Below are 26,969 nucleotides of genomic sequence, written 5' to 3'. Positions count from 1 at the left end.
GGGAGGGAGGAAAACCATGAGACTCTTGAATCCTGAGAACAAACTGAGGGCAGATGGGGGTGGGGGAAAGGGGAAGGGGGAAATGGGCATGGAGGAGGGCACTTGTGGGGATGAGCACTGGGTGTTATATGGAAACCAACTTGACAATAAACTATTTGTAAAAAAAAAAAAAAAAAGAAAGAAAGAAAAGAAAAGAAAGGTAGAGTCCGTCATCTGCCAAAAAAAAAAAAAAAAAGAAAAGAAAAGAAAAGAAAAGAAAAGCAAGAGGAGAGCAGGGACAGGGTATGTCTTCCTAGCAGTAGCTTCATTTGCAGAATTCCTTATAATTTTAAGAATTCAACAATCTAGTAGTGAAAAGAGATTGAAAATTGGATCAAAACCTCTTTTCCTTGCTCTTTATCACTGAATTTATAGAATTTGTAGAATGAACTATATAGCATTGTCCTAATTCTATAATAAATATATCCTCTATTCTCTAGTTTGGGTTTATTTATTCCCACTTAACACATGTGTCCCTCTCATTAAGACCTCTTTAGCTACCAAAAATATCTTTTAAAAGTTTAACCTCACAGCTTTGAGTTTGCTAATGAGTTCCTGGAATCCATGGGCATCTATGTGAAGCTCCCCTTCCTGCCCCCACTCTTGGCAGAACTGATGTCCTGATACATGGTGAGATTTTGCTTTTAAGGAGCTGGACCTCCCTGCATTGGAATGAAGATGCAGGGTTTGAGAATATGGGCTCCAGTGACAGGTAGCATGGCTCACATTTCTGGCTCTGTCACTTCATATTTAGACAAGTTATTTACTCTCATCTTGGCTTACTTTCTTCATTTATAAAATGAGGGAAATAACACCATGAAAGCAACATCTCAGATAGGAGTGTGTGCACATCTCAAAGTTTCATTTTAAGCTTGGGAATAGGAAGTGGGTAAGAGGAAAGCCTTCAAGAAAGCAAATCTAAATGGCCTCTTGGTGGACGTATTTTGTAGGAGATTAACCATGAAAACGATCGTCTGGTCAAACATCATTAGGATAGTCACAAGGTTGGCTAAAGGTCACTGCATTTTGGAATATCTGGTTAAAGGTGACAGTAATCAATGTGAGCTCGAGGGGTACGTTGAATTTCCCAAACAGCTGTTTTAGCTCATTAAAATCCATCAGAAATTGCACACAGCTTGTCAGGAATGCTTGATGTTTCCTATCAGGAGCTCTAAATGGCATCATTCAAAAGTGGTCTGCTTCAGATCAATTTGGAGATGGTTATCCCTATGAGTACTTGGGAGATACAATTGTTGTGACCCAATGATACAGCCCAGGAGTCACAAGTGATCAAAAGGAACTACATCATTTACGTGCATCCAACAAGACCTCTAAAGAGAATCCCTTCATGGTGTTTGTCTACTTCTCTATTTCTTCACCGGGTTTTTTCTCCCTTCTTTAAATTGCCCTTCATCTGTGACTGTGCAGAAAGCTGTCTTTACTGGTCTCACTGTTTCTTTACCACTTAAAAAAAAGTGAGGCTCTTGTGTCTCCCCTCTTCCCCCCTCACCTCTTACTGTGCTGCTCAGTGTCAGGCAGTAATACCACACAAGAGAAGGCCAGTTAGACTGCAGCCAACTGAAAGGCTTAGCTAAAAGGGGCAGCTTCAGCTGACTGTTGCACTCCAGAAACGTGCATCCTTCCATCCAACCATCTATTGAACCATCATTCATTCATGCATGCATTCACTCAACCAATCAAAATCATTTACTGAGCACCTACTGTTCACTACATTGATACTCAGTGAACGAGAGAGATAACAACCCTGTGGAGGTGACTTTCTTGCATGGGGAGACAGGCAGCAAATCATAAACTGAGTGCATATGCAGAGTATACAATGCTTTAGAAGACACAGTAAAATGGTAGACAAAGTATGTAGGGCTGAGATAAGGGATTGGATGTGTAGACAGAAGGGGGGGTTGCCATTTTAAATAAGATGAATGTGGGAGGCCTCCTCCACCTGGTATCTTTTGAACAGAGACAGGGAGACAGTGAGGAGTGTGTTGTGTGGGCATCCAGGGGAGAACATCCTGGACAGAGGGAACCTCAGTGAAAGACTGTGACAGAGGAGCATCCCTGGCGTGCTTTAGGGACAATGAGGAGAAAGATGGAAAGCTGGCTTTTGTGGCTTCAACATATGGGGAAAAGGGAGAAAAGTAGAGGTGGATTCAGAGAATTAATGGGTGTACAGACCTGAAGGAACCGGTAGGTCATTTTAAGGATGTTTCTTTCACTGGGAAGACAGCAGGAAGCCATTGGAGGTTTTCATATGACCTGCCTTAGGGGGTAAGAGGATCTCACTTGCACTTGTGTTGGGAACTGATAAAATTAGAAGCTGGGAGGGCAGTTCCCTGAAGATGACAGTTGCTGAGGCAAGAGATGCCGGTGGCCCAGATCGCAGTGGTGGCAATAGAGGTGATGGGAAGTGGTCGGATGCAGGACACATTCTAGAGGCAGAACCAGAGGGCTTGTTCCTACCTCGGACCTGGGCCGAGGGAAGGGATTCAAGACAGTGGTAAGTATGGGGTTGCTGTCACCTGATGGTGAAGGATATGGGTGGCAGGTGGGCTGGGGGAAAGGTAGAACATCAGAAATTCCAACACGCAGAGTTTGACATATCTGTTAGACACCCAAGTGGAGCTGTAGCCGAGTGCTGTGTTTACTAACACAGAGTATCAACTCCAAAGTCGCCAACATATACTTATGAGACTTGCCATGTCTGTTGCTCAGTAATCTGATTTTGTGTAAGAAAAGCCAAACATTTGTATTACGAATATGAAATTTTTTAAGTTATACATGAATGGACAGACTACATTTTTCAGAACTATCTTGAGCCCCACTGGGTCCCTCATACTTTTCCCGAGCCTCATCTGCCTCTGCCCCAGCTGGAAACTTGTGCATAGCCTCAGTTAGAGCTAAGTTAGGGAAATAACCACTCTGATCATTCTCCAGGAAAACTCCAGGCAGCGTTTTTGTTCTTCCTAATGCCAACGGACAGAATGTGTGGCTAGCAGAAAACGTGCTGTCCAGATGTTTGAAGCTGGACTCTGATTTACATTCTCAGAAATGTCAGTCTCTGGCCTTCTGACTGGCTGAATCTCCCAATATCTTGAAAAATCCTCTCCCTTCTTTGAAGCAGCTTCTTTGGCCTTTAAAGAGAAATGTTTTGTCTTTTGTATTTCCTTGGGAACAGCCTGACACTCCAGAAAACAACCTCAGTGAAGCCAGAACCATGGAATTCCACAGAACCATGGAGCACGGGGAAGGCCCACAGACCAGTCTGGAGGCCTCTCCTCCCCACTTCACCTCCCACCTAGCTTGTCCACAGCCCCAACCTGCAATGATTCTTCTCTTTCAGAACAAGCTTTGATTGGGGGGAAATTACAAATTCTCACATAAATCCCATTATAATTTTTGTCCATATTCCATTTTTTTCTCTCCTTTCCTTCAACTCTTTCTTTCCTCACCCTTCAGCCCATGCCTACTCTGCTTTGATAAAGAGCCAAAGAGCTTCCAATGTGTCTTTCCTGCTCTCTAAGTCCTCACTGACACATCACTGCATTCACTTTTTTGGGGGGTGGTAGGGAGCAGGTTGAAGGAAAGTCTTGAGATCATGCTGAAGGCTTTCTTTGTTAAACAGTGTGTACCAAGAGAAGGCACTTCCATCCAAGTCCAGTTGCATATGAAATATCATTAGAACTTCGGGAGATAGGAATTCAGAGTGATTATCTCCTAACAATTTCAGGTGAGGGCTTTACCCCTAGGACTGTGATGGGCTCTCACCCTTAATGGGCCCTTCTCACTTGGGTAGTCCCTCCATTGTTCTCTTTCTGGGTCACGCCTTCAGTGCTTGGTCTTTGCCAAGTAGGGAGAAAAAGAAACAAAGCACCAGTTAAAATAAACTGATTAAAGAATATGGAAATTATACTCATAAAACTGCCCCTTTTTAAATAAGCAAATTGGGGTTATGCATCTTTTATTTTGAGTGTCAGCTTTACAGATGAGTTTTTCTAATCATAGTATGCATTGAACCAAAATGAACCAAGCTACAGCATCCATTCATTTTTCTCATTCTAGGAATATTAGATTTTTCTTTACGAAAGTACATTTTTCCCCTTTCAGAAACATATCCTTTTTTAAAGTGACCATAAGCAATGAATTTCTATCCTACCCTTTCATTGGCAAATTGAGTTTATTAAAACACTGAGATATGAAGTCTGTGTGAAGCTTATTAAAGATGTGTTCTGAGTGCCCAGATATTTCTTACCATTTTCCCCAAGGCCTCTCCTACTATATGCCAGATTGAATTTGGCAATCTTGAGTTTTAAAATATTTTAACGTGTAGAACAGAGGGAAACCATGTGTTTTCATTTTCATTTGTTTTTGTATTCATAGAATGCTGTTTTATAAAAGGTTAAGATTCTGTTAGTTGAAAGTCATGGAGTCCCAGCTCAAGCCCTGAATGGAATGGGGTTTTTTCTAGAACAATTTTGGGTTATCCCCCAGCATCTGATACAGATGAAAACAAGAGAAACCAAAAGAACTATAGGATTAAGTACCTACCCACCTGGCTTTGTTCAGCTTCCCATCTGTAAAGCAATTAACTGTGTGTCGGGGGACGAAAGGGAGCAAATAATACTACAATTTGTCAATCATGGAGCATGTGTGCGTGCGTGTGTGCATGTGTGCGTGCGTGTGTGTGTGTGTGTTTCACGCTGGAGAAAGGAGAGTGGAATGGAGTTGGATGGAGTAGAGAGGTCCTGTATGAACTTGACAGTTCCAGTGGGGAAGGTGATGGAGAAGATGCACTGCAGGAACATGAGAATCCAGAAGCAGGGAGGTGCTGGGGTGCAGGAAGACAGGGGTAGGAGGGTGGGATTTCATGGGTGAGCCCCACTGGCTCTCCACCAGGGTGCACCCCGGGAGGAGGTCCTCGCTCGGAATGTGTGGATGTGGACACTGATGCATCAAGTTTCTGAAACTCCCCACAACTCCACATTAGTGGGGGCAGGGACTTTGGTCCTACTAAAAGACAAGCCTCTTTCTTTCCCTTTCTACTAAGACTAAGATTTGGGGACTGGAATCAAGAGGAAGGATGCTGGAGTAGGGAAGGCACTACTTGTTTTTGCTTATGTATCGATTGCTTGGTCTCTCTGAACATGTTCCATAGAAAAATTACCGGTTCCTTTTTTTTTTTTTTTTGTCTCTACTGTTCTTTAAGCCACAGTTAGATACCATGGAGTTATGGATATGCTTTTCCCAGACATAAGCCCTGTCAGCACAATTGTATGTTTGCTGTGTTGAGCAGAAAATTTCTAATAATATGTCTGAACATATGCAGGGATATTAGTTTCTGGGCTTTGAAACAATCATGCTAGAGGGCTTTCTACCTATATAGGACATTTAGGATAAATCATCTTACTTTTGTTTGCCTCATATTCTCAGAGGCTGCAGAATGAACCCTTTTATTGTATTAGACCCCTTCGGTAACTTCCTTACTCATACCTTCTCCCCTTTAAATTCATGACGTTTTTTTTCCCTGTAAAGATGATCTTCAGGAATTCACATATCTATCACTGCTTTTACTCTTAATTTTATTCATTATAAATATTGAACACTTGCCAGGTTCTTTCTTAGGCACAACAGTCCCTGCGGCAGAGAGATTTTAAATCATTGTGTAAGAAGTGAAGAGAATTGCCCAAACACACCATGCAGCAAATGGATGAGCTGGGATTCGAACTCAGATATAGAAGTAACCCTAAAACTCATGATCCCTGTCCAGAAGCTATGAACATTGCCTTCCCTCCCATTAATTCAAGAGACTCTTGACATCTGTCCTTCCTATCATTTGTGCAATATAATGTGTTTGTTTTACTTTGTTGTGGCCATGCTTCATATCCTGAATTTTCACTTAATCCAGTCTTAGTTTGTTATAATCATTTTTGCTAAACATTTACAGTAACTTTAAGATAGCCCATTAATTTTATGTACTAAAAATTCCCTAAGAAGTTCTCTAATGTTGGACATTTACATGGATTCATCATGGCTTCCTTGTGAATGATGATAACTAGCATGCATAGTTTTTTATATTTTGAAATATATTCTTAAGGTAGAGCCATTTAAGTACAATCGCTAGGTCAAAATGTATGAATGCCTCAGAGAATTTTTTAATGTGTACAGTGAAAATATTTTTCAGAATAGTCATACTATCTTCATCATATATAGTAAAGGCCTTGTTTTAAGGGTGGGTTGGCAGTTTTTGAAATGATAGTGGTTCCTTGTATGTTAAGTGAGCAGGTAACATCTTCTCAAATTTCACATGTAGTTTAGAATAGATTCCTGGTCATCACCCAAAAGAGAATCGTGAGGACAGTGACCTCAATTATCTTCCCCTTTTTTTCCCTTCTCTTTAAAAATGCAAAGCCTTTCCAAACTGTAAAGTTGCCATCTTTGTACATTTTGTTCGACGGTAAATGAAAAACCTTACAGATCCTGACCACTTCAAATGAACTTTAAGCCAATGGCAATTTGCCCCGATGTTGAAATGCTTCACGCAGTTGCCTAAATCAACTGTAGCATGCCCTTGCTCAGTAGTACTGGATGGAACCGCATCTTACGGCTAAGCCATAGAATTGTTTTGTTGTCACTCAAATCGTACTTAGTATAGAAATACGGCAGATCAAGTTCTATCAATCCATGCAGTAGGATATTAGACATTTTTGTGTTTTCCCTTCATTTCAACCAAATTGGTTTATTTTTGTTGGCCTTTGCTCTGTTTCCATAGGTGTTTGCCCAACTACTGTGAACATGGAGGAAGCTGCTCCCAGTCCTGGACTACCTTCTACTGTAACTGCAGTGACACAGGTTACAGCGGCGCCACCTGCCATAACTGTGAGTGGTCCTGATTCACCCACAGAATGGACAGACGTCTGGGAGTTCAGGACGCATTCAGCATGGGGCAGGCACTTTGGGTTCATTCATTCAACATGTGTTTCTCGGTGGCCATGTGGGATAGGTGCATGAATACAAACCACATCCTCATGGAGTTTGTGGCCTGCCTGGAATGCAGATAGGCAATGGAATAAGTGTTGGAGGCAGAGGAGAGAGACCATTGGCCTTCAGCACACCAGGGGGAGCTATTAAGTCAAGCGCGCTGTCTGGATGGGCTCAGTTAGGCTACCCCAATAAACGACTTCACATCTCAGTGGCTTAAGTGACCAGTGGTTGCATGATGCCTGTGTTACGTGCTTATCTCACGTTGGCAGGGACCCCTCTTCCACTTCGACCTAGTTCTGGGATGCAGACAGAGCTCTGCCACCCCGGAAGTCCCCATGACAGAAAGGAGGTTGAGGCAACTTATGCTAGCCATTGAAAGTTTCCCCCTGGGAGTGGCAAATGGCACTTCCACTCACATTGTTGGCCAAGGAAAGTCACAAGGGCACACCTCAATTCAAGAGGTGCAGATCAGAGAAAACCAGCATCTAGGTGGTAACTGCCGATGACTGCATGTCAGTGTTAAGGAGGCTTCAAACGGGAGGCCTGCATCGAGCTTCGGTAGGAATGTGGCAGAAAAAGAAAAGAAAAGGGAGACTGAATGTGTGAGTAGTTTGAGTGCCACTGGAGAGCACTGACAATATGAAATGGTAAGCAAGGAAGCAGGGTGAGTGAGGCAGGCTGGAGCACACAAGGAATAAGGGGTGATGAGTAAAATATAAATGAATAGCACGAGCCCCGATTACTGTAATTTTATAGTCTCGTTGGGGTCACCAAACAAAAACCCATGACAAAATAGAGGTTTGCTGTTTAGAGAATTGTGCGTCAAACTGTGTGAAGTGAACTGTAAGGATAATTTAGAAAGACACAATCTGAAGGTGCCGGCTCTAGTTGTAGGAGATTTCGTCGAAAATGTGAGCTGTGAAATTGACCTAGACTGTAGAGAAGTAGGAGAAGGTGCTACTCAGGGCTGGACCTCACCAGGGTTTCTGAGGTTCCTGCTCTTGCCAGGGTGGCACGTAGAGATGCAGAAAGTAATGGGAGATGCCAGCAAGGCAGAGATCAGACTCTGATGCAGGGTGAGCACCGTCGTCACTGTCCGCCCCGAAGACCTCTCAGCCCTTCTGCAGGCTTTCCATGTCTCGCAAGGTAGCACTCACCAGAGATGCCCAAGAGACGTCTAATCAAATCAGTGAAGACATAGCCCAAAGGTCTGTGAGGCTACTGCCGTTGGATGCTTGTGGAAATGAAAAGGACCAACCTGGCTAAAACATCACCTGGCTTTATAGTGAAGTATTATTGGGGCACCTGGGTTGCTCAGTCGGTTGAGTGTCTGACTTTGGCTCAAGCCATGATCCTGGGGTCATGGGATCAAGTCCCATGTTGGGCTCCACACTGAGAGTGGAGCCTGCTTGGAATTCTTTCTCTGTCTCTGTCTCTGTCTCCCCCTCTCTCCTCTCCCCCCTCTGTCTCTCTCACATGCTTGCACACATGCTCTCTCTCTAAGATAAAACTAAAAAAATATTTTAAAAAATAATGAAATATATTATTTAAAATTGTCTAGTTAGCAATGCGGAAGAGTGAAGGGAGCACTGGACTAAGAGATGTTAAACTTGGATTTTACCTTGCTCTTGTACTTGACTGAGTGTATCATGGTGTCCTCCAGAGCTCAGTTTCTTTTTAAAATTTTTTTAATGTTTTATTTATTTCTAAGAGAGAGAGAGAGACAGAGAGAGACAGCGTGAGCAGGAGAGGATCAGAGAGAGAGGGAGACACAGAATCTGAGACAGGCTCCAGGCTCTGAGCTGTCAGCACAGAGCCTGACACGGGGCTCAAACCCACGTACCGTGAGATCATGAACTGAGCCGAAGTCGGATGCTTAACCCACTGAACCACCCAGGCGCCCCTCCAGAGCTCAGTTTCTTCAGACCCCACATAATGAAATGGCTCTCTTAATGCTATAATTACATGTTTCGTTTAAGAGTCCCATCAAATGCCAACCTATAAGTGTTGAGCCTAATTCCAGAAGTGCCATCACCAGTAGGCAAGACCAATGTCTACTTGAATAGACATGGTGCTCGACATGTGTGGCACTGTCTGGATTCTAGGTTGTCACATCAGTGCTCTTGTAAGATGCTCAGTGACCACCAAAACAGCCATCCATGTGACAGTGAGACCCTTGAAGGTGATTTAAGTCAAAGCTGCCCAAAGTGTGGTCAAATCACAAGACAGAGTTTCTGTTATTTTTTTTTTTTTTAAACGTTTTTATTTCTTTCTAGGAGAGAGAGAGAGACAGCGTGAGGAGGGGAGGGTCAGAGAGAGAGGAAGTCACAGACTGAAACAGGCTCCAGGCTCTGAGCTGGCAGTCAGCACAGAGCCCGACGCGGGGCTCGAACCCACGAACCGCGAGATCATGACCTAAGCGAAAGTCGGACGCTTAACCGACTAAGCCACCCAGGCGCCCCCTGTTATTTTTTTAAAGCTGATGCTGTTTACCTTCTCTTAATTTAACACTATTTTGAGGAGTTCACCTCTATGGGTACTCTTCTCCTTTAATTTTCTCCATCCATCAGGCTAAAAATAGAATCTTTCCAGCTTTAAGAAAAAGTGTGAAATTGAAAATCGATGGAGGTGAAGTGCTGATTTTTAAAGGAACACTGTCACAGCGGAGGAGCAGGAGACTCAACACACAGAGCCTTAAAAATACATTCTGTTTTCTAACACCTTCTATTCCCCTTGCTGTGAAATTGCTCAGTGCTCTACGAGGGTTGCAACACTGTTAAACTCTCTCTTCCCTTCTGGGCACCCAGCCAGGAGAAATCGGGTCCCTGGGTAGCTGCGAGGTCTGGCAAACCCACCTGGTATGGCTGTGCAATTCAAGAATTTGTCATCTCTAGGGGCGCCTGGGTGGCTTAGTCGGTTAAGCATCCGACTTTCACTTGGGTCATGATCTCACGGTTCATGGGTTTGAGCCCCGCATCGGGCTCTGTGCTGACTGCCAGCTCAGAGCCTGGAGCCTGTTTCGGAGTCTGTGTCTCCCTGTCTCTCTGACCCTCCCCTGCTCACGCTGTCTCTCTCTCTCCCCTAGAAATAAATAAAACATTAAAAAAAAATTAAAAAAAAAAAAAAGAATTTGTCATCTCTAACTGATTTCTCCCCCTTCTTTAGTTGGGTGAGGACCATTTTTTCTGAGTCAGATTTGTAAACTGAGTGAATCAAGGCATGCTTTCCTGCCTGCAGAAAGCCTGTCCCTCCCAGTCCTCCTGCCCCCTGCATGGGGCATCAGAGATGAAAGTTGCCAAGATGCAGAAGATAACACGTAGGACACCCTCAGACAAAACAACCCAAGCAAATTCACAACCCTGCTCCCGTGGATAGGCCAATGCCTTCGGTGTGGTGGGGCCTATGTTCTTGAAGCAGTCATCCACAGAACATTACAAACAGTCTTCAGATTTGTAAGACAGATCGTATTATTTAAGACTGATGATTTCTTGAATATTCTTTTTTTTTTTCTTTTTTAAATGTTTATTTATTTTGAGAGAGACGGGGGGAGAGAGAGAGAGAGAGAGAGAGAGAGAGAGAGAGAGCGCATGAGCAGGGGAGAAGCAGAAGGATAGGGAGACACAGAATCCGAAACAGGCTCTAGGCTCTGAGCTGCCAGCACAGAGCCGCTGCGGGGTTTGAACCCATGAGTGAGCTCATGACCTGAGCCGAAGTCAGATGCTCAGCCAACTGAGCCACCCGGGTGCCCCTTGAGTATTCTTTATCTTTTGTCTCTTCAAGTTCTTCAGGGTGTCTTTTATTTTTTCATTATTGGTTCCTCCTACTGAATGTGAACCAACAGGGCTGAGGACAAGTAGGATTAACTTCTTTCTGTCCAGCCTTTGTGGATGAGAAAGGATTTGGGGGGAAGGGGAGGGTATGGTGGATTCTAAGAAACAGCACAATGGGAACCCCAAAGTTTTTAGTCAGAGCAGGTTGCTGCTAAAAGTAGATCTATCATCATTCCAGTTCAATTTTCCATCCTCCTTACGTGATGACACATAAAGAACTCGGGCATACAAGTTACATTACTTTTCAAATATACTTTGTTCAAAACCACCTGTTCAAGAAGGAGGTAGTGAGCATGTGGGCAATTCCTGTCTAATCTGTGACAGCTTCTCCAGGTAGGGAGGGTATGTGAGTCTCCCACTTATCCCATGAGCTGTGACTGAACACCATTATGTCATGTCTGTAAGTTGTTTTGGTTAGGAATTGTCTTCTCTGCACTGTCTCCTCTTCTGCAGAGGAGAATTGCAGGGAGACCAATGTTTGCAATCCACACAAGCCCGGGCAACCCAACCAATGATCAGAGTCTTCAGACCAGCCTTCAGATAGTTACCAATGTTCTTGGTTTGATACAATGTGCAAGTTCAGAAGGTTATGCAGTTAAAGCCAAACTTCCGAACCGTTGCAGTATATCTTGGTCATCCTATACCATGAGTCCAAGTTAATATTAAAAGGAAGAGGTTTTGATTATGGAAGCTTAATGCATAATTAGTCTACAGTGTAATGATAAAGTGAGTTGGGTATTACTATCTTTTATAGATGATCATATGGAGAGCCAGAAAAGTTACATACCTTCCTCAAGGTCACACAGCTAGCTAAGCTGGGACTTGAATGGATGAACCTGGCTTCAGATGCCAGACATCTTTGAAGCCCTGTATTTTGTTTCCTTTTCTCAAACAAATAAGACATCTGCAAACCTCTTAATGTGAACTTCGTGATGAGGCATCCATGACTTCCTTCTTACTGTGTGAGACACACGGGGGCATTGTGATACCATAACTGAAAATTAGAAGACTGAGAGATGAAGAGGTTTTTGCGTTCTAGAATAATCATGCAGTCATCATGGAAGAAAGTAGGATGAGTTAGCACTTAAAAGAGAGCAAAAATTCAGAATATAAGAAATAGGAAAGCCTATGGGCACTTGGGTGGCTCAGTCGATTGAGCGTCTAACTTCAGCTCAGGTCATGATCTCACACTCCTGGGTTCGAGCCCCAAGTCGGGCTCTGTGCTGACAGCTCAGAGCCTGGAGCCTGCTTCAGATTCTGTCTCCCTGTCTCTCTCTCTTTCTCTCTCTCTCTCTCTCTCTCAAAATAAATAAACATAATAAAATTTTTTTAAAAAAAGAAAGAAATAGGGAAGCATATAAAAACAGATAGGCAAGAGCCAAGATGTGATGGTAGGACTATCTATGCTATACTTTGGAACACTGCATATACTTCTTGGTCTCAAGAAACAAAAAATAAGTAGCTCCGTTCATTCCCAAAGCCCAAATGATATTCCTATAAAGCACCTTCCCCCAGGGCAAATTTGAGCTCACTTCCCACTATAACCAAAGCTTTTTATGGGCTATTGCAATATCTATAAATACCACTTTAATGACTACATAATAAACAGTCCATTTAATGACTTTTATTCAAACATTGTCATTTTTTTTCTTTTTGGGGAGAGGGAGCCTGTGTTCTTTACAAATATTTATTATTATAACCATCTGTGGTGAGCATCTTTGTGCTTAATTCTTAAACCCCTCATTGTCTATTGTTTTCTTAGGATTCCTTAGTAATGGTATTATTGAGTCAGAGATCATGAACAGTTTTAAGGATCTTGATTCATATTTGCAGCTTGTTTTCCTAAAGTCTTGCTACAGTTTGTACTCTGATCACTATTTTCTGATATCTTGGGGTTTTTTAAAATTATTTTAATGTTTATTTTTGAGACAGAGAGAGAGAGAGAGAACATGAGCGGGGGAGGGGCAGAGAGAGAGGGAGGCACAGAATCCAAAGCAAGCTCCAGGCCCTGAGCTGTCAGCACAGAGCCTGATGCAGGGCTCGAACCCATGAACCGCGAGATCATGACCTGGGCTGAAGTGGGAAGCTTATCCGACTGAGCCACCGAGGCACCCCTTCTGATATCTTGTTTTACCTTCTTTGCCAGAATTGCTTGCTATAACTTATAAAACTGTTCGACTTGCATTTTTACTAAAACATTTGATTATTTAAGTGGAAATTATTATTGACCCTCATGGTGAGTTCCAGATGAAGAAAACGGTTTATGTATTTATTTTTTTTATTTTTATTTTCATTTTTAGATGACTTCTATGGTAAGAATAAGACTGTCACTGTAGAATTTTATTTCATCACTCAACAAGTACCTTTTGAAAACATCTGGTGTCAGTAACTATGCGTGTGATTTCTTTCACATTGAGGAGACTCAATAAGTGATGCAAGCACTTACTTATCATCCTTTCTGTGTCTCTTATTGAGTGGGATTGTCCTTGATCTTCTCAGGATGTCTGATGACATCCATATGGTCCCTTTCGGGGATCTCTTTACCATTTCCCAGCCTCGGTTAATCCTTTTGAGCTTCACAGCCTCCATGACATCCTAACAATGCCTTTTAGCTCACTTTGCAGCTGGGCAAGAAGATGTCAGCTTTCTTCCTCTCCTAAGCCTGATACAGTGCTTCTCCCTCTGGGTAGTCAATAGTCGGGTATTGATTGGGGGCATCTCAAGTTGTCTGGTTATCAGACTCGACACTAGTCATCACAGAGGGATAACGCTTCTGCTGTTTCAAGAGTAGGTAAATGGTCTGTCCCTCATGGTGTTTCGTGGTTGGAGCAACAGGTTAGAGAGGGCAGGGGATTTTGATAATTAGAGGTTTATTTAAAAGCATTGCTTATAGCCCTTAGCTCAGAGCAGCTCATATCCTTATATTATTCTGTGGGTTTCTTATGAAGACCTAAAGCAAATTTGTCTTCGTGCTTAACCCCAATGCCTTCTGCAGATGTTCCCAGCTACAACCAGACACCTGAAGTAGAAGAAAATAATAATAATAATAATAATAATAGTAATGAATTGTGGAATCTATGCCCTGCTTCATTTTATGACACTAATCACAGTCTTTCCTGTCATCATTATTTTTATTTATGTGAACTCCCCTACTGAGGCTGAAAACTCCTTTAGAGAAAGAACCATGGCTTGCTTATATTTGTACTAAACATCTCCAAGGAATTGGTGGCGTAAAGGGTGTACCATGTAACTGGCAAGACGGACAGTTAAGTGGGAAAGGGTCATTCAGTGTGCCATTAGACGGGACTCCAGAAGGACAGGGTGGTATCTGAATCTTTTCTGTCTCCAGCCACGTGTCTAATCCTTGACACGGTAGAAATCTGCTGTTTGCTGTTCAGACAAATGGATACATGAGGTACGGGACCACAGTGGTGGTAAGTTACAAGGGCAGAGGCATCGTCTCCTTCTGGTGAGGTGAGAAACTTTTCTCAGTAATTGACCTTTGAGCCCTGAAGTCTTGCCATGGCTTGGAGGATGAGAAAGAGTAAGGGGAAAGAAGAATGAGCAACACATAAAAAGGCAGAGAAATGTGAGGATCATGCAGCAAGGAGAGGTCTATTCAATACCTAGCATGGCTAGGATCTGGGGTGTGAGGGGGGATGTGGACTGGCAGACAGTGCAGCCAGAGTAGACGATGGAGGGTAATTTCAGAAGGAGCTAGCTTCTCTGTTGACCCTTTAGGAGACAGCCACGATGTGTTGGTTTTGCTTTAATTCTCAGGAATGACTTGCTAATATTTATTTTGTTGTTTGTATTTTGCTTATTGGAGTATTTTTAAAAGGGAATTATAACTCTGATGGTTTTGTAGAGCACATGCTGAAGTTGGAAGACGAAGATGTGGGCACAAGGAAGAGATACCAGAGGCTCTTTACAATCCAGTGGACAGCAAATAATGAGAGTCGGAGTGAACTAGAAAGAAGGGAACTGACTTGAAAGGCATATCTAAAATTGGATCAAACAGACTTGAAGACAAATCGAATACAGCAGAGAGAAGGATGACTGTTAGCTTTTTAGCTAGGAAGACTTCATGAATGAAGAATGTAGTGACTAAGTTCTCAGGTCTGCCTGGGCCTGACAGCTTCCTGTCAAATCCAGGTCCTACAACTTACAAGCTATATAACCCAGGGCAATTTATATGAGCTCTGTGTGCTTTGACTTCTTTATTGGTGATATGGGGGTAATAATAGCAGGCACCTAATGGAAATATCACAAGGCTTAAGTAAAATAATCCCCCTAAAGTATTTAACCTGGCATCTGGCAAATGCAAAGTGCTTGCTTCATGTTAGGTGCTCTTTCAACAGATGGAGGAGGAGATTTAGTGGATGCTGTTATCAGCTCAGTGTGGGGAGCAGTGTCAGTCTGGAGAGGTGCTTGCTGTGCTGAAGTATCCAGAAATCCCCGAATGAGGTCCAGGAGGAAAATCAGAATCATGAGGGATCCGGTTGTGGAGGCCTTTTGAGTAGCTGAAGTTGCATGAACGTGGTAGCCAGGGCTGGAATGTACAAAGTAAACCATTTGAAAGGACTCAAGAAGAGACACAGTGAGACACACCTGTGAAGGAATGGTGAGTCTAGGAAGAAAAGGAAGACTAAGAGGAAGTGGTAACTTAAAAGGTAGAAGAGAAATGTTCCAAGAATAGATTATAAACATTCACGTCTGAGTGATATCTCCCATCCTAGGGTATGGTGATAGCTGAATGACTGGATGAGTCGTTTTAAACAAAATGTCTTTTATTTATTTTTTTTTAAATGTTTTATTTATTTCCAGGAGAGAGAGACAGCGTGAGCAGGGGAGGGTCAGAGAGAGAGGGAGTCACAGACTGAAACAGGCTCCAGGCTCTGAGCTGGCAGTCAGCACAGAGCCCGACGCGGGGCCCGAACCCACGAACCGCGAGATCATGACCTAAGCGAAAGTCAGACGCTTAACCGACTAAGCCACCCAGGCGCCCCAACAAAATGTCTTTTAAACAAAAGAAGAAGTTGCAGTTGGGGCACCTGGGGTTGGCTCTGTCCATTGAGTGTCTGCCTCTTGATTCCGCTTCAGTCACAATCCTAGGGTTGGGGGGATCAACCCCCGTTAGGCTCTGCACTGAGCATGGAATCTGCTTAAGATTCTTTTCCTTTCCCTGCCCTACTTGTACTCTCTTTCTAAAAGCTAAACATAAACATCATCATAATAATAGTAGTAGTAATAAATGGAATAAAAAAAGTTGTAGAAAAGCACAAAAAGGTAAGGAAAGAAACCATTTTTCCATGGGTAGTCTATGACTGTGAAAGTATTGGAATGTGTTGGAATTTGCTGTTCCAAGAACATGTGTGAATTGATGACTGTCACAGGTGTTGTCAGGATCCGGGGAATTCAGAACCACTACCTGCCAGCCACTGAGATGATCTGGCTCTCCTTCAGGAGCAAAGGTTGTTATCTTTGCATTCATCAGGAAACAAGAGAAGGCACTGTGTAAGGATGCGGGGAGTGGGGAGTGGGGAGGGATGCTTCTCTGTGAAAAGAGAGATTGGAGCAGGCTGAGCTGAAGGGAAAGTTCTCAAAGGATTTATGGGGTCTGTACCCCAGGGCCAGACTTGGAGAGGCAGAGAAGTCTTAAGAGAGTGTTTTTCCAGAGTGAGAACCAAAGGAAGGATTCTATATAAGGATGAGCACCGAGAACGTTTGAGCTTCTCCCAAGGCACTAGCCTAGGGGTGAGGGAATGGACGTTTGTTTAGTTCTAGCTTCTTTTAAGTGCCAGGGATTATATCTGGTGGCTAATCTTTGCCATCTCACTTTCTGGGGCCCGTTTGATTCTTAGCTCTGACCTTGTTAGACTGTGGCAATTCTTCAAACAACTGGGTGTTCACATGTGCAAACCTCTTGACCAGAAAGACTTCTTACCACTTTTTTGGCCCAAGTAACCTCATCAAGTCCTGCCAGAAGCCTACTGGGACCTTTCCTAGATGTTGACCCACTCTTCTCCTTCAGTACCCATTCACATATAATTTATTCTACTATATGAACATGGAAAGATTGGTCCTTGTTTAGCTTTACAAACTGCTACTGTTCTGTGCATCCCTATTTGTATAATATCTGGCACATATGGATGAGGCACGTAGAGGATCAATGGATGCAAACATCTCTTTTACGACCAAATGCTTAAAGCCACAGACCTAGAGGAAGTGGGATTTGAACCCAGATCTAGAAGGCCTGAAAGCACTTTCTCTTCACATTACAGCATCTCTAAGTGGAAGAAAGAGCACTCATAAATATTTTATAGAACATGGCACGATTTAAAACCAAAACTGATACAATGGCTTCTTAGGAGAAAGGAGGAGGAATCAAGGTTGTGTACTCACCTCGGATCGATTTTCTTCCTTTAAGACACATCTCAAAGATTTAAGAGTTTCCCACAGTCATTTCCTACATGTTAATTTGTTCTATTTGTTCTTTCCTTCCTCTTTTCCCCATCTCTCCCATCTTTTCCCCTTCCCGTCATTAATTGAGGCTAAGTAAAGCCAACTTCAAATACTTACCTGGGATTGACAATGTGCAAGAAATGTAATCACAAGTGTTGGCTTTATTCCAAATCATTAGAAGCAACAAAAGATCCCCAAATATGAAAGAGTATAATTAACTGGAGATAATTTAATTGTTGATGTTGCCTTCCTTTAGAGAACCATTGATATTTACTTTGAACACTGAGCATGAACAATGAGCATTTATTTTTAATGTATTTCAATCAACAGAAGACTAATTGCCATAGAAATAAAAAGCTCTGGTATATCCCATGAGTTGGAAGTAATCTGGACTGGATACATACATATTAAGCTCAATATATGAAGACACATTTTCCATCTGTGCTCCAGCTTTGGATCCAGACACATCTAGGTTATATTTACAACTCTCTGGTCTTGGGCAAATTACTTAACTTTTTGCAGACTTAATTGCTTGATCTCTGAAATAATAACAGCTCATTCAAACAGCTATTGTGTGCTCTCCAGCTAAGGCATGAGAACCATCTAGCATGATATTTGTGATTCAGCATTTCCGTGTTAAATGGTATCTATTATATATTTAAAATTATGATTATGAAAATTTTGGTGTACTTTTCATATAATTTCTAATATCCAGTGATTTATATACTTGTAATAACAAGCCATATGGCCGTGAGAACACGTTCTACATTGTTTCTGGCACAGGTGTTGCCATCAGCAGAAATGAGAGGCACAGGATCATTGAGCAAAGCGCAAGCTGGGCTCAAGGGGCCAAAAGTGAGATCTGTCTCCACTACAGATGGCCTTAGGCAAGTCATATACTTCGTATAACCTGTAGTCCTCAGGGGTACAATGGACCCAATGGATCTTATGCACGGATTACGCATGGTCACTAAGAAAGATTATTTTTATTTCCTCTGATAGCATGACTCAGGATGGGTGTGCTGATTCTCTGTATTGTATTGTTACTGTTTCTCATCTTAGCCATTTTCCAATGTTCTAGCTCAGGATATTATTGGCATAGATCACATAGCTTATCTCTTGACTGTGATTTAGAAAACACAAAGTGCTGTCTCACACTGTTACCTCAAAAAAATCTTTTAGGGGCACCTGGGTGGTTCAGTTGGTCAAGCGTCCAGCTTTGGCTCAGGTTATAATCTCGCGGTCCGTAAGTTTGAGCCCTGCATTGGGCTCTGCACTGACAGCATAGGGCTCTCTGCCCACCCTCACTTGCTCACTCGCACCCTCTCTTTTTCAAAGTAAATAAAAATAAACATTAAAAATGTGAAATAAAGTCTTTTAAAATAAAACATGTTAAAATATGAGGGTATAAAGGTCACAAATGCTTGAAGCTCCTGCACATTGCCCTTGAACCATTTGGTTGCATTGAACTGCTGTGGATTTCATTAGGAATGGATCAACTCAAAGAATAATCAGAGTAGTAAGCAATGAGTGAAAGAGAGAGATGGCACAATCACTCATATAGATTATCAATTTTACTTTAAATGATAGGGTCAGACTGGACTATCTAACATGCCATGAAACAAAGAAACTTTTCATGTGCTCAGCTTGAAACTTGCAAAAATATTTTGACTCTGTAATTTAGAGATAAAATTTAGAAAATCTTTCTTTATCCATTAAAATTCCATACCACGATCACCCTGTGACCTATGGCAAGTTATTTCACCAATTTGATCCTCACTTGCACCATATACCAAGGGAAAATAATAGAATCTGTCCCTTATTGCTCCTAGGATAAATTCATGAATCAATGAGCATGAAAACCCTTTGACAAATATGATTCTAGCCCTTCCTTATAGGTTCCTTCTTCTTATATATTTACATCATTTTGTTTCCTCTGCAACCTTGGTGAGGGACAAGGTGAGTAGAGGAAGGACCCCAAGGTTCAGAGAAGTTTGGAAGGCAGAGCCCAAGGACATTCCATTACAAGACCACAGCAGGACTAAAACCCACATATTCTTGTCGTCTCTGAATTCATCAGTGTGTGTATCCCACAGAACTTTCCTTGGCTGCATCATGTTCTAGCTAAGGGAAGTTGGTAGTGGTGAAATTCTAAGGTTATTTCAAAATTCAGTTTGTGCTACTTGTATTCTAAAAGGAACTCTGAGTATATCACTTCCCTTCACATTCTTCAGTGGCTCTCCGTTATCTTAATGATGAAATCCTGTCTTCACAGTTCAGTAATTATGACTCTTCATCACCTGGAGGCCTTGTAAATCACATTTTTTTCACTCATGATCCCATATGTATCCATGTTATAGGAGGTCTGAGTGGCTTTCATTCCTAAGCACATCATATTCTTTTTATCTCCATTCCTCTGACCCTGAATGTTTGTTTCTTTTTAAGTAACCTCTACACCCAACATGGAGCACAAATCTATAACCCTGAGATCAAGAGTCGGCCAGCCAGGTGTTCCTGATCCTGAATGTTTCTCCTGACATTTTCTTCCAGATAATTCTCTATTTTACCTCAACACTCAGCTTGAGGATCACCTATCTGATCTTTCATTAGCATTAATTTAAGCTCCTTGAGGTCAGGCACGCAGGCTCTTCATGCCTGTGTCCTCAATACGTAGTACTGCCTCTGAAATATGGCATACGCAAAATAAATGTTGAGAGAATGGAGTCTTTACTGTCAACTTGTTGGCATGTCCTTGAAGTGTATTTGTGTATCTTCTCCATTGAGAGGAGAAAGACAACACAATATATGATCAGTTAGGCTTTCTCTTTGGTCCCCATGAAGAGAAACTTGCTGTTTCTCACTTGATGAGAGATTTGAGGCTTCTGCTTTGAATTTGTAGCCCATTTCTTACAGACTCCCATGTACAAGTACAGTCCAGTCCCCCATTTACTCCCAAACTGGCTTGTAAATCATTGTTCAGGTGACATAGATGTAGTCTGCATTTTAATATTAGCACAAAGAGGATTTTGGGGGAGGGAGTCAATATGTGTAGAAAACATGAAAAGGAAATAAAGCTATCCATTGTCAGAGCAGGACATGTAACTGAGTTTATTAGTCTGTCAACGGATGAGTTGTCAGAGTCGGGTTTTGGCAGCACAGATTTCCTGCTTGCAGCTAATGTGATGATGAAGACCTTGGCAATCATCCCCTTGCTTCTGTCTTCCTGATCCCACTGTCATGAAGGCTGAAAGAGGAAGTGAATGAATCCGTGTGCTGACATTTGATTTCACAACTGTGTGTTGTCTAAATGGGCATTCAGTGGGATAAATGTTACATAATCTGCAGTCTGGGGGCTGCCTAGAGCTCACAGGCCATCATTGTAAGGAGCCATGCTCTCTGACTTCTACCTAGGAGAAGTCTTCAGTCTGATGACATTAGCAGGGGATTGCCCAAAGAAGTAAACAAAAACTAAATTGTGTTATGTTTTATGGACATGAAGCATGACAAGAGAAATCTAGTTTTATGGAGATGAAGCATGACAAGAGAAATTCAGTTCCAGGCTCTGGCAATTAAAAATTTGGTAACCTAAGAGTGCCTGGGAGGCTTAGTCGTTTGAGTGTCCAACTTCAACTCAGGTCATGATCTCACAGTTTGTGAGTTCGAACCCCACATCAGGCTCTGTGTTGACAGCTCAGAGCCTGGAGCCTGCTTCGAGTTCTGCGTCTTCCTCTCTGTCTGTCCCTCCCCCACTCACTCTGTGTCTCTCGCTCAAAAATGAATAAACATTAAATTTATTTTTTAAATTGGATAACCTTGGAAAAATTACTCAAATTCTCCAAAACTTCTTTTTCTTATCTCTAAATATAGGAATAATCATGTCTGTGCTTTGGGATTTTTTGGATGATGTTTTGATGATAAATAAGGGATCACCTTGGAGCATCAGGTGTGGTGCCTTATGTAGGAAGCTCTTGATTTATTTGCACTCCTTCATAAATCCTCCACACTCTTACCTTTTCTGGTCTTCAGTAGAGAGCTTTCACATTAGTAACAGATGCTGATTTCTATGTTTGGAAAGGACCTTTTAGTACAAATATGTTATTTACATCCTTCCTCAAGTGATGGTGTAGAAACAAGAAGATCAATACCTCCTGCTATTATCGTGGCTGTCTGGTGGGTAGAAGCTCTGCTTCTCATAGGAGTCAGTACCTTCTTTTAGCTTTCTCTGCTTAGTCTTTCTTGTATCTTCAATGACCCTACCATGGATACCTTTTTCATGGATATCTGCTTTGTTGGCTGCGTATTGAGAAGTCCCCCAAAGAAGAGGACTTGACATGAGTTTCTTCCACCTCTATCATACATCTATTGCCTTTAATTATGACATTGGTGGTCTCCGTAGATCTTAATAATCGCTGGATTCAGAAAGTACTTAGGTAATAATAACCAGGAAAAGAGATTACTTTTACTTACATTAAGCAATACATACTCTACTTATCATCATTGTATTATAATGCTTGTAGTTGAATCCCCAAATCTATGAACATAGATGATTTCCATACTTTATATTGGCTGCTGTTATGTTAGAATTTAATTATGTTGTTTATTTTCCTTTAGCACCAATTTGTGAAAATCTCTTCTCTCAGATCACTCTTCCACACAGCACAGGCTTCTGTCAGGCATGTGTAATAAGTGTGCATTCTGGGTCCAACAGTATCACTGTGGGTGACACCTGTGTAATTGAAGATCTTATTCCCATTCTCAAGGACTTTAAAATTAGCAAGAATGGTGGAGAACCTATATTATATACTCAGAAAATAGTTCAAGGTCATATATGGTCAAAGAATAAACTGAATATGAGTAAAGATAAACATATGGATGCCAAGCAGGAGGGACCAGGTGAGACATGAAGCACGGAGGGAATGCTCAGTAATTCTAGACTTGAACTATGCCAGGTGTGTGAGTGGGATCTGCACAGCCAGAGAAAGTAGAGGAGGATCAAGAATCCAGGGTGAAATTAACTTGGCTGGAGTTGGGGTAGATAAGGAGGCTGACTTGTATACATTGAGGTTTTTACTAATGGAGAAAAACATTGATGATAAAGTTGTTGTCATTCAGCAAGGTTTAAGCAGAGAAACAGAATCAGTAGGAGATATGTATTAAGAGATATGTTTTAAAAAACGGCCTATGCTGTTGTGGGAGCTGACCAGGCAAGCCCGGGGTCCACAGGGCAGGCAAGCAGGAGGGGCAGGCTGAAATCCTAGTGCAGCAGCTGGAGGTACTGTCTATAGGGACAACCTCTTCTTCTTCAGGGAAGCCCCAGCTCTGCTTTCAGGTCTTTCAACTGAAGCGGGACCATCAAGATATTTTAGGATGATCTCTCTTAGTCAAAGTCAATGGATTATGGACTTTAATCACATCTCCAAAATATAGATTAGTGTTTGATTGAATTACCAGAGACTATACTTGACCCAAGTTGACACATAAACTGACGAGTGCTATCTGGCCAACCATCACTGTGGTTCCTATATTCATCTTACTACATTGGGTTATACTTCTACCTACCATGTTATACTTCTGCTTGATATGATACAACTCTCTTGATATAGTTGATGCCATATAGAATTGTTTAGCATCTTTGTTTAAGTTCATTTAATTTGAGAGAGAGAGAGAAAGCACACATACAAACCAGAGAGAATCCCAAGAAGGCTTTGCATTGTCAGCCTGGATCCGAATGTTGGGCTTGATCCCACAAATTATGAGATGATGACTTGAACCAAAATCAAGAGTTAGACGGTTAGCCAACTAAGAGTGCCACCAAGGCACCCAACTAAGAGTGCCACCAAGGTGCCCTTAGAATTATTTAGCACTAGTCACAATGCTATCCCCATCAGCCTGGGTGTTTCTGAGATGCTGACCATGTGATATTCCGTGTAAGCAAAGTACAACTCCATATTTGTTTCCTACCCTTGCTTCACATTTTATTTAATGAAGAAAATTTGTACTGCCTTTTGATACAATCTTGGGCAAGAGTTAGATTTTCTTCTTATTTGCAGGTGATAACCGTTCTTTTGGTGCCTTTATATCACAAAACATAAACCCAATGCAAGATTGAAAAAGGCCCAGTTTAGGGGTGTTTGGGTGGCTTAGTAAGTTGCATGGCCGCTCTTGATTTTGGCTCAGGTCAAGATCTTATGGTTCATGGGATCGAGCTATGAGTTGGGCTCTGTGCTGACACCATAGAACCTGCTTGGGATTGTCTCTCTCTCTTTAAATGAATATATAAATAAACATTTTTTTAAAAGACCATTTTATGTTAGGCATCAATACCTCAATCATCAGTCAGAGATGGTTTTTTTTCAAGTTTTATTTTTTATTTTGAGAGAGACAGAGCGGGAGGAGCAGAGAGGGGTGAGGGGAGAAAGAGAAAATCCCAAGTAGGCTTTTCACTGTCAGCACAGAGCCTGACGCAGGGCTCTAACCCACGAAACATGAGATCATGACCTGAGTAGATGTCAAGAGTTAAATGTTTAAATAACTGAGCCACCCATGTGCCGCCAGAGATAGAATTTTAAAAAGCCTAGTGGCAGGTAAGGACCTGTGAGAGGGGAAGGGATGTGTAAGCGGAATTAATCATTTCACTTGGCAGACTTCCTGGAAGATTCATTTAAGTCGCTGCCTTTATCTTTGCTCAGTAGTATTCCATGGAAGCACCAGAGTTTGTGTTTCTGGGTAGAACAGCTGACTCTTTTGCTTCCCATCAGGCTGCTCCCTTCCATGGCAGAATCTGTCCTCTAAGTGCTGCCAGGTGGTTTCCTTGATGGTGTTTGGTAAGGAAGGCGAATGTCAGCCCTAAGAATGAAGGAGAACCTTTCTCTTGGGCCACTTATTGGTAGTGGGATCCCATTCCAGGTTCTGCCAGGTACTGCCAGCTCACCTGGTGTTGTCCGAGGTTGTCTTTAGATTCAGTGCGCTGGGAGTCAGGGGAGGATGATCCTATCCACTGCATTCTATGTTACATTAAGATAAAAAAATGCTGGGTGTGGGTCACTTTCTTGGGCCAGAGGGTGGGTATAGGATCACTGTCATGTTATCTCTTCAGGCCTGAAGTCCCAACCATGTCACCTTCCTCTTTCCACATCTCAGGGTCATCCTTGACTACTTCTTGCATTATCTTCTAGGATAATTATAATTAGCAAAAGATCAGAGAGGGGCAAGTCTAAGTTACCTTGACTGAATTGGAAGTGCCTCCATAGATTTTAAGAATGTGATTTTCAATATATAAAAATGATGCTTGGATATCTTATTTAAATTTTGAATAGGTACTCTGTTTGCAGGGATACAGATCAATTCATATAAAAAAGCTATTCAGTGAAACTCTGATTTTTCTTATCTTCTGTCTGCCCCGACCTTCCCTGAGGCTATTAGAGGTAACTTGTGTCTTCTACTTTTGAGTTTCTTTATAGAAATGCAAGCAAATACAAATGCATGTTTTTCACTCTAGTTTTCAAATAGAGATGTATCTTAGAACTCATCTTTCCATATCAGTATATAAAGAGGTCTGTCATTGTTTTTTTCAGTTGTTTGGGATTCAATTGCAGAACTGTGCTGTAATTCATTTCATAAAGCCTGGATTTAGAGGCTCCTTTAGATTTCTTTTTCCAATCCCACACGAATAAAAGCACAGTGCCTAAACTTGAACGTAGGCCATTTTGCACATGTGCGGGTCTACCTGCAGGTTGAATTCCCAAAAGAGAGATCGCAGGGTCAAAGGATACGTGTGATTTTGCTGGATATCACCAAACTGACTACCACAAGCATTGAGCCATCGTCACCCCCTCCTAGCAGCACATGAGAGTGCTTGTTTCTCCACACAGTCACTGACAAAGAGCATTGCCACAGTTTGGATTTTTACCAGCCTGATAATTATTTCTTGGGAAAATGGAAATCATGTTTTTAAAGGCCTGGTGGTGTTTAGCAAGTGATGAGAGAGACTTATGAATGCTTGGTCTTCCTCCTCACAGCCTTCAATATTCTTACTAGTCGCCCTGATGCAGGGCTCCATCTCACAAATTGCAAGATCATGACCTAAGCCAAAACCAAGAGTTGGATGCTACTTAATCAGCTAAGCCACCCCCTGGGCCCTGTATATCTGTATATATTTATGTGTGTAAATGGGTCTGTATACACCTACCATACCATGTCATATATGTGATCTATACCATATCATATATGTGATGCAAATATATATTTAGTTTCTGCCTTTAGGAAGTGTTTAGGGGACACAATCTATGCATATGGAGTGATTAAGAAGGTTAACTCTTTGTTAAATTCTTTGCTAAGTAGGTGGAATAGATAAGATTCTAGATATTGGAACAGTATGGGAAACATAACGTAGGGGCACCTTTATATGAGACGTGAGGAGGAGTGAGTCCTTACAGGTTGCAGGTGTTTCCACAAGTGGGCGGGACTTAAGAAAAGAAGGAATTTCTGGCTTCTCATAGGCTCTCACTAAAGGATCATGGCATGTCGATGGGGATGATAAAGGGGAACACAGATAGCTGCCTTGGGAGCCAATAAGGAGATCAGGTTGACCAGACAGACTGCAAAGGAGGCAGTGGTCATCTAGGCTGGGTGTCGTCAGCAGTCAGCCGGGGAGACCCTCTTTACCTTTCCAGTTCTTAGACATGCCTCGCTGAACAATACGGATCTTTTTATTTCTTGATTGGTAGAGATCATCTCAGGTTTCATAATTGTAAGTTAAAATCATATTAAGGTGAGAATAAAAGTAAAAAAGGGAAAAAAGTGAAGGTTGAAATAATGTCTACACAATAATCTTCTAGTCTCCTCACTCTTCCTACTTAAAAAAAAAAAAAAAAAAACACTCCAATCTTCTAATTAGAAGATAAAGAATAAAAGTGAGTGCACAGACTCCCTTATGTGATTCCTCTAAGAAATCAAAGCTCTTTCATCTCCAATTTTCTAGCATGACAACATAAAACAATCTCATTAAGGACTTTGTGGAATATTGGTAAAGGTTAGGCAGAGTTCAGGCAGTAGTAACTGAGAAAAAGTGTTTGAGAGTTTGTACAAAGGCTGGGCAACCTCAGTTAAGTTTTCCAGAAGCTGGGACCTCACAGGAAAGGAAAGATTACCACGTAATGATCAGTCAAGAGACGTTCCCTCGAACTGGAAGACCCGGCAGGCACAGGAGGCAAACAGATGCCCTGAAAGGCAAATTTATTAGCAAAAACCATGTGGAAAAGGAAGATTGTAATATATGCACGTTATGGATATCCAAGGAAGATAAAGACTATCTCTGTTTTCTCAGAGGCCACCTTCCCCAAAGGTGACTGTCACATTGGAGTATAAATAGTACTGCGGGGAATCTATCCCCGAGTCCAAGAAAGAGGCATCTTCTTAAGCTGGGGCTCTTTTACAGACACGGAGGCAGGGCTTTAAGTTGCATGTTAAAACAGATGCTGAAATTTCTCTGCCTTAACTCTGCCTTAAAAAGCCTTAAATCTGCCTTGAAATGCATCTTGAAAGATTGACATGCAAGCAATATGGAAAGACTGGATTGAAGCTGGGGAATAAACCCGGTGCAGTTTTCAGCACCAAAGGGTTACATCCCATCTAGAATGA

General features: G+C 42.0%; 1 protein-coding gene across 2 annotated transcripts in view; it reads left to right on the top strand.

Annotated features, from left to right (window-relative positions):
- The window catches only part of CNTNAP5 (contactin associated protein family member 5), an 802,816-nt gene that overhangs the window by 485,654 nt on the left and 290,193 nt on the right, over positions 1–26,969 (top strand). For both annotated transcript variants that reach the window (XM_039218226.1, XM_039218225.1), the window contains exon 11: positions 6,824–6,930. In XM_039218226.1, the coding sequence (XP_039074157.1) occupies positions 6,824–6,930 (107 nt within the window). The remainder of the gene's footprint in view (positions 1–6,823; positions 6,931–26,969) is intronic.

This window comes from Hyaena hyaena, unplaced genomic scaffold (genome assembly GCF_003009895.1).
Source record: "Hyaena hyaena isolate Hyena2069 unplaced genomic scaffold, ASM300989v1 scaffold_747, whole genome shotgun sequence".
In the NCBI taxonomy this organism is placed as follows: Eukaryota; Metazoa; Chordata; class Mammalia; order Carnivora; family Hyaenidae; genus Hyaena; species Hyaena hyaena.
Note: the sequence above shows the minus strand (reverse complement) of the source record. Positions and strands in the feature narration are given on the sequence as shown.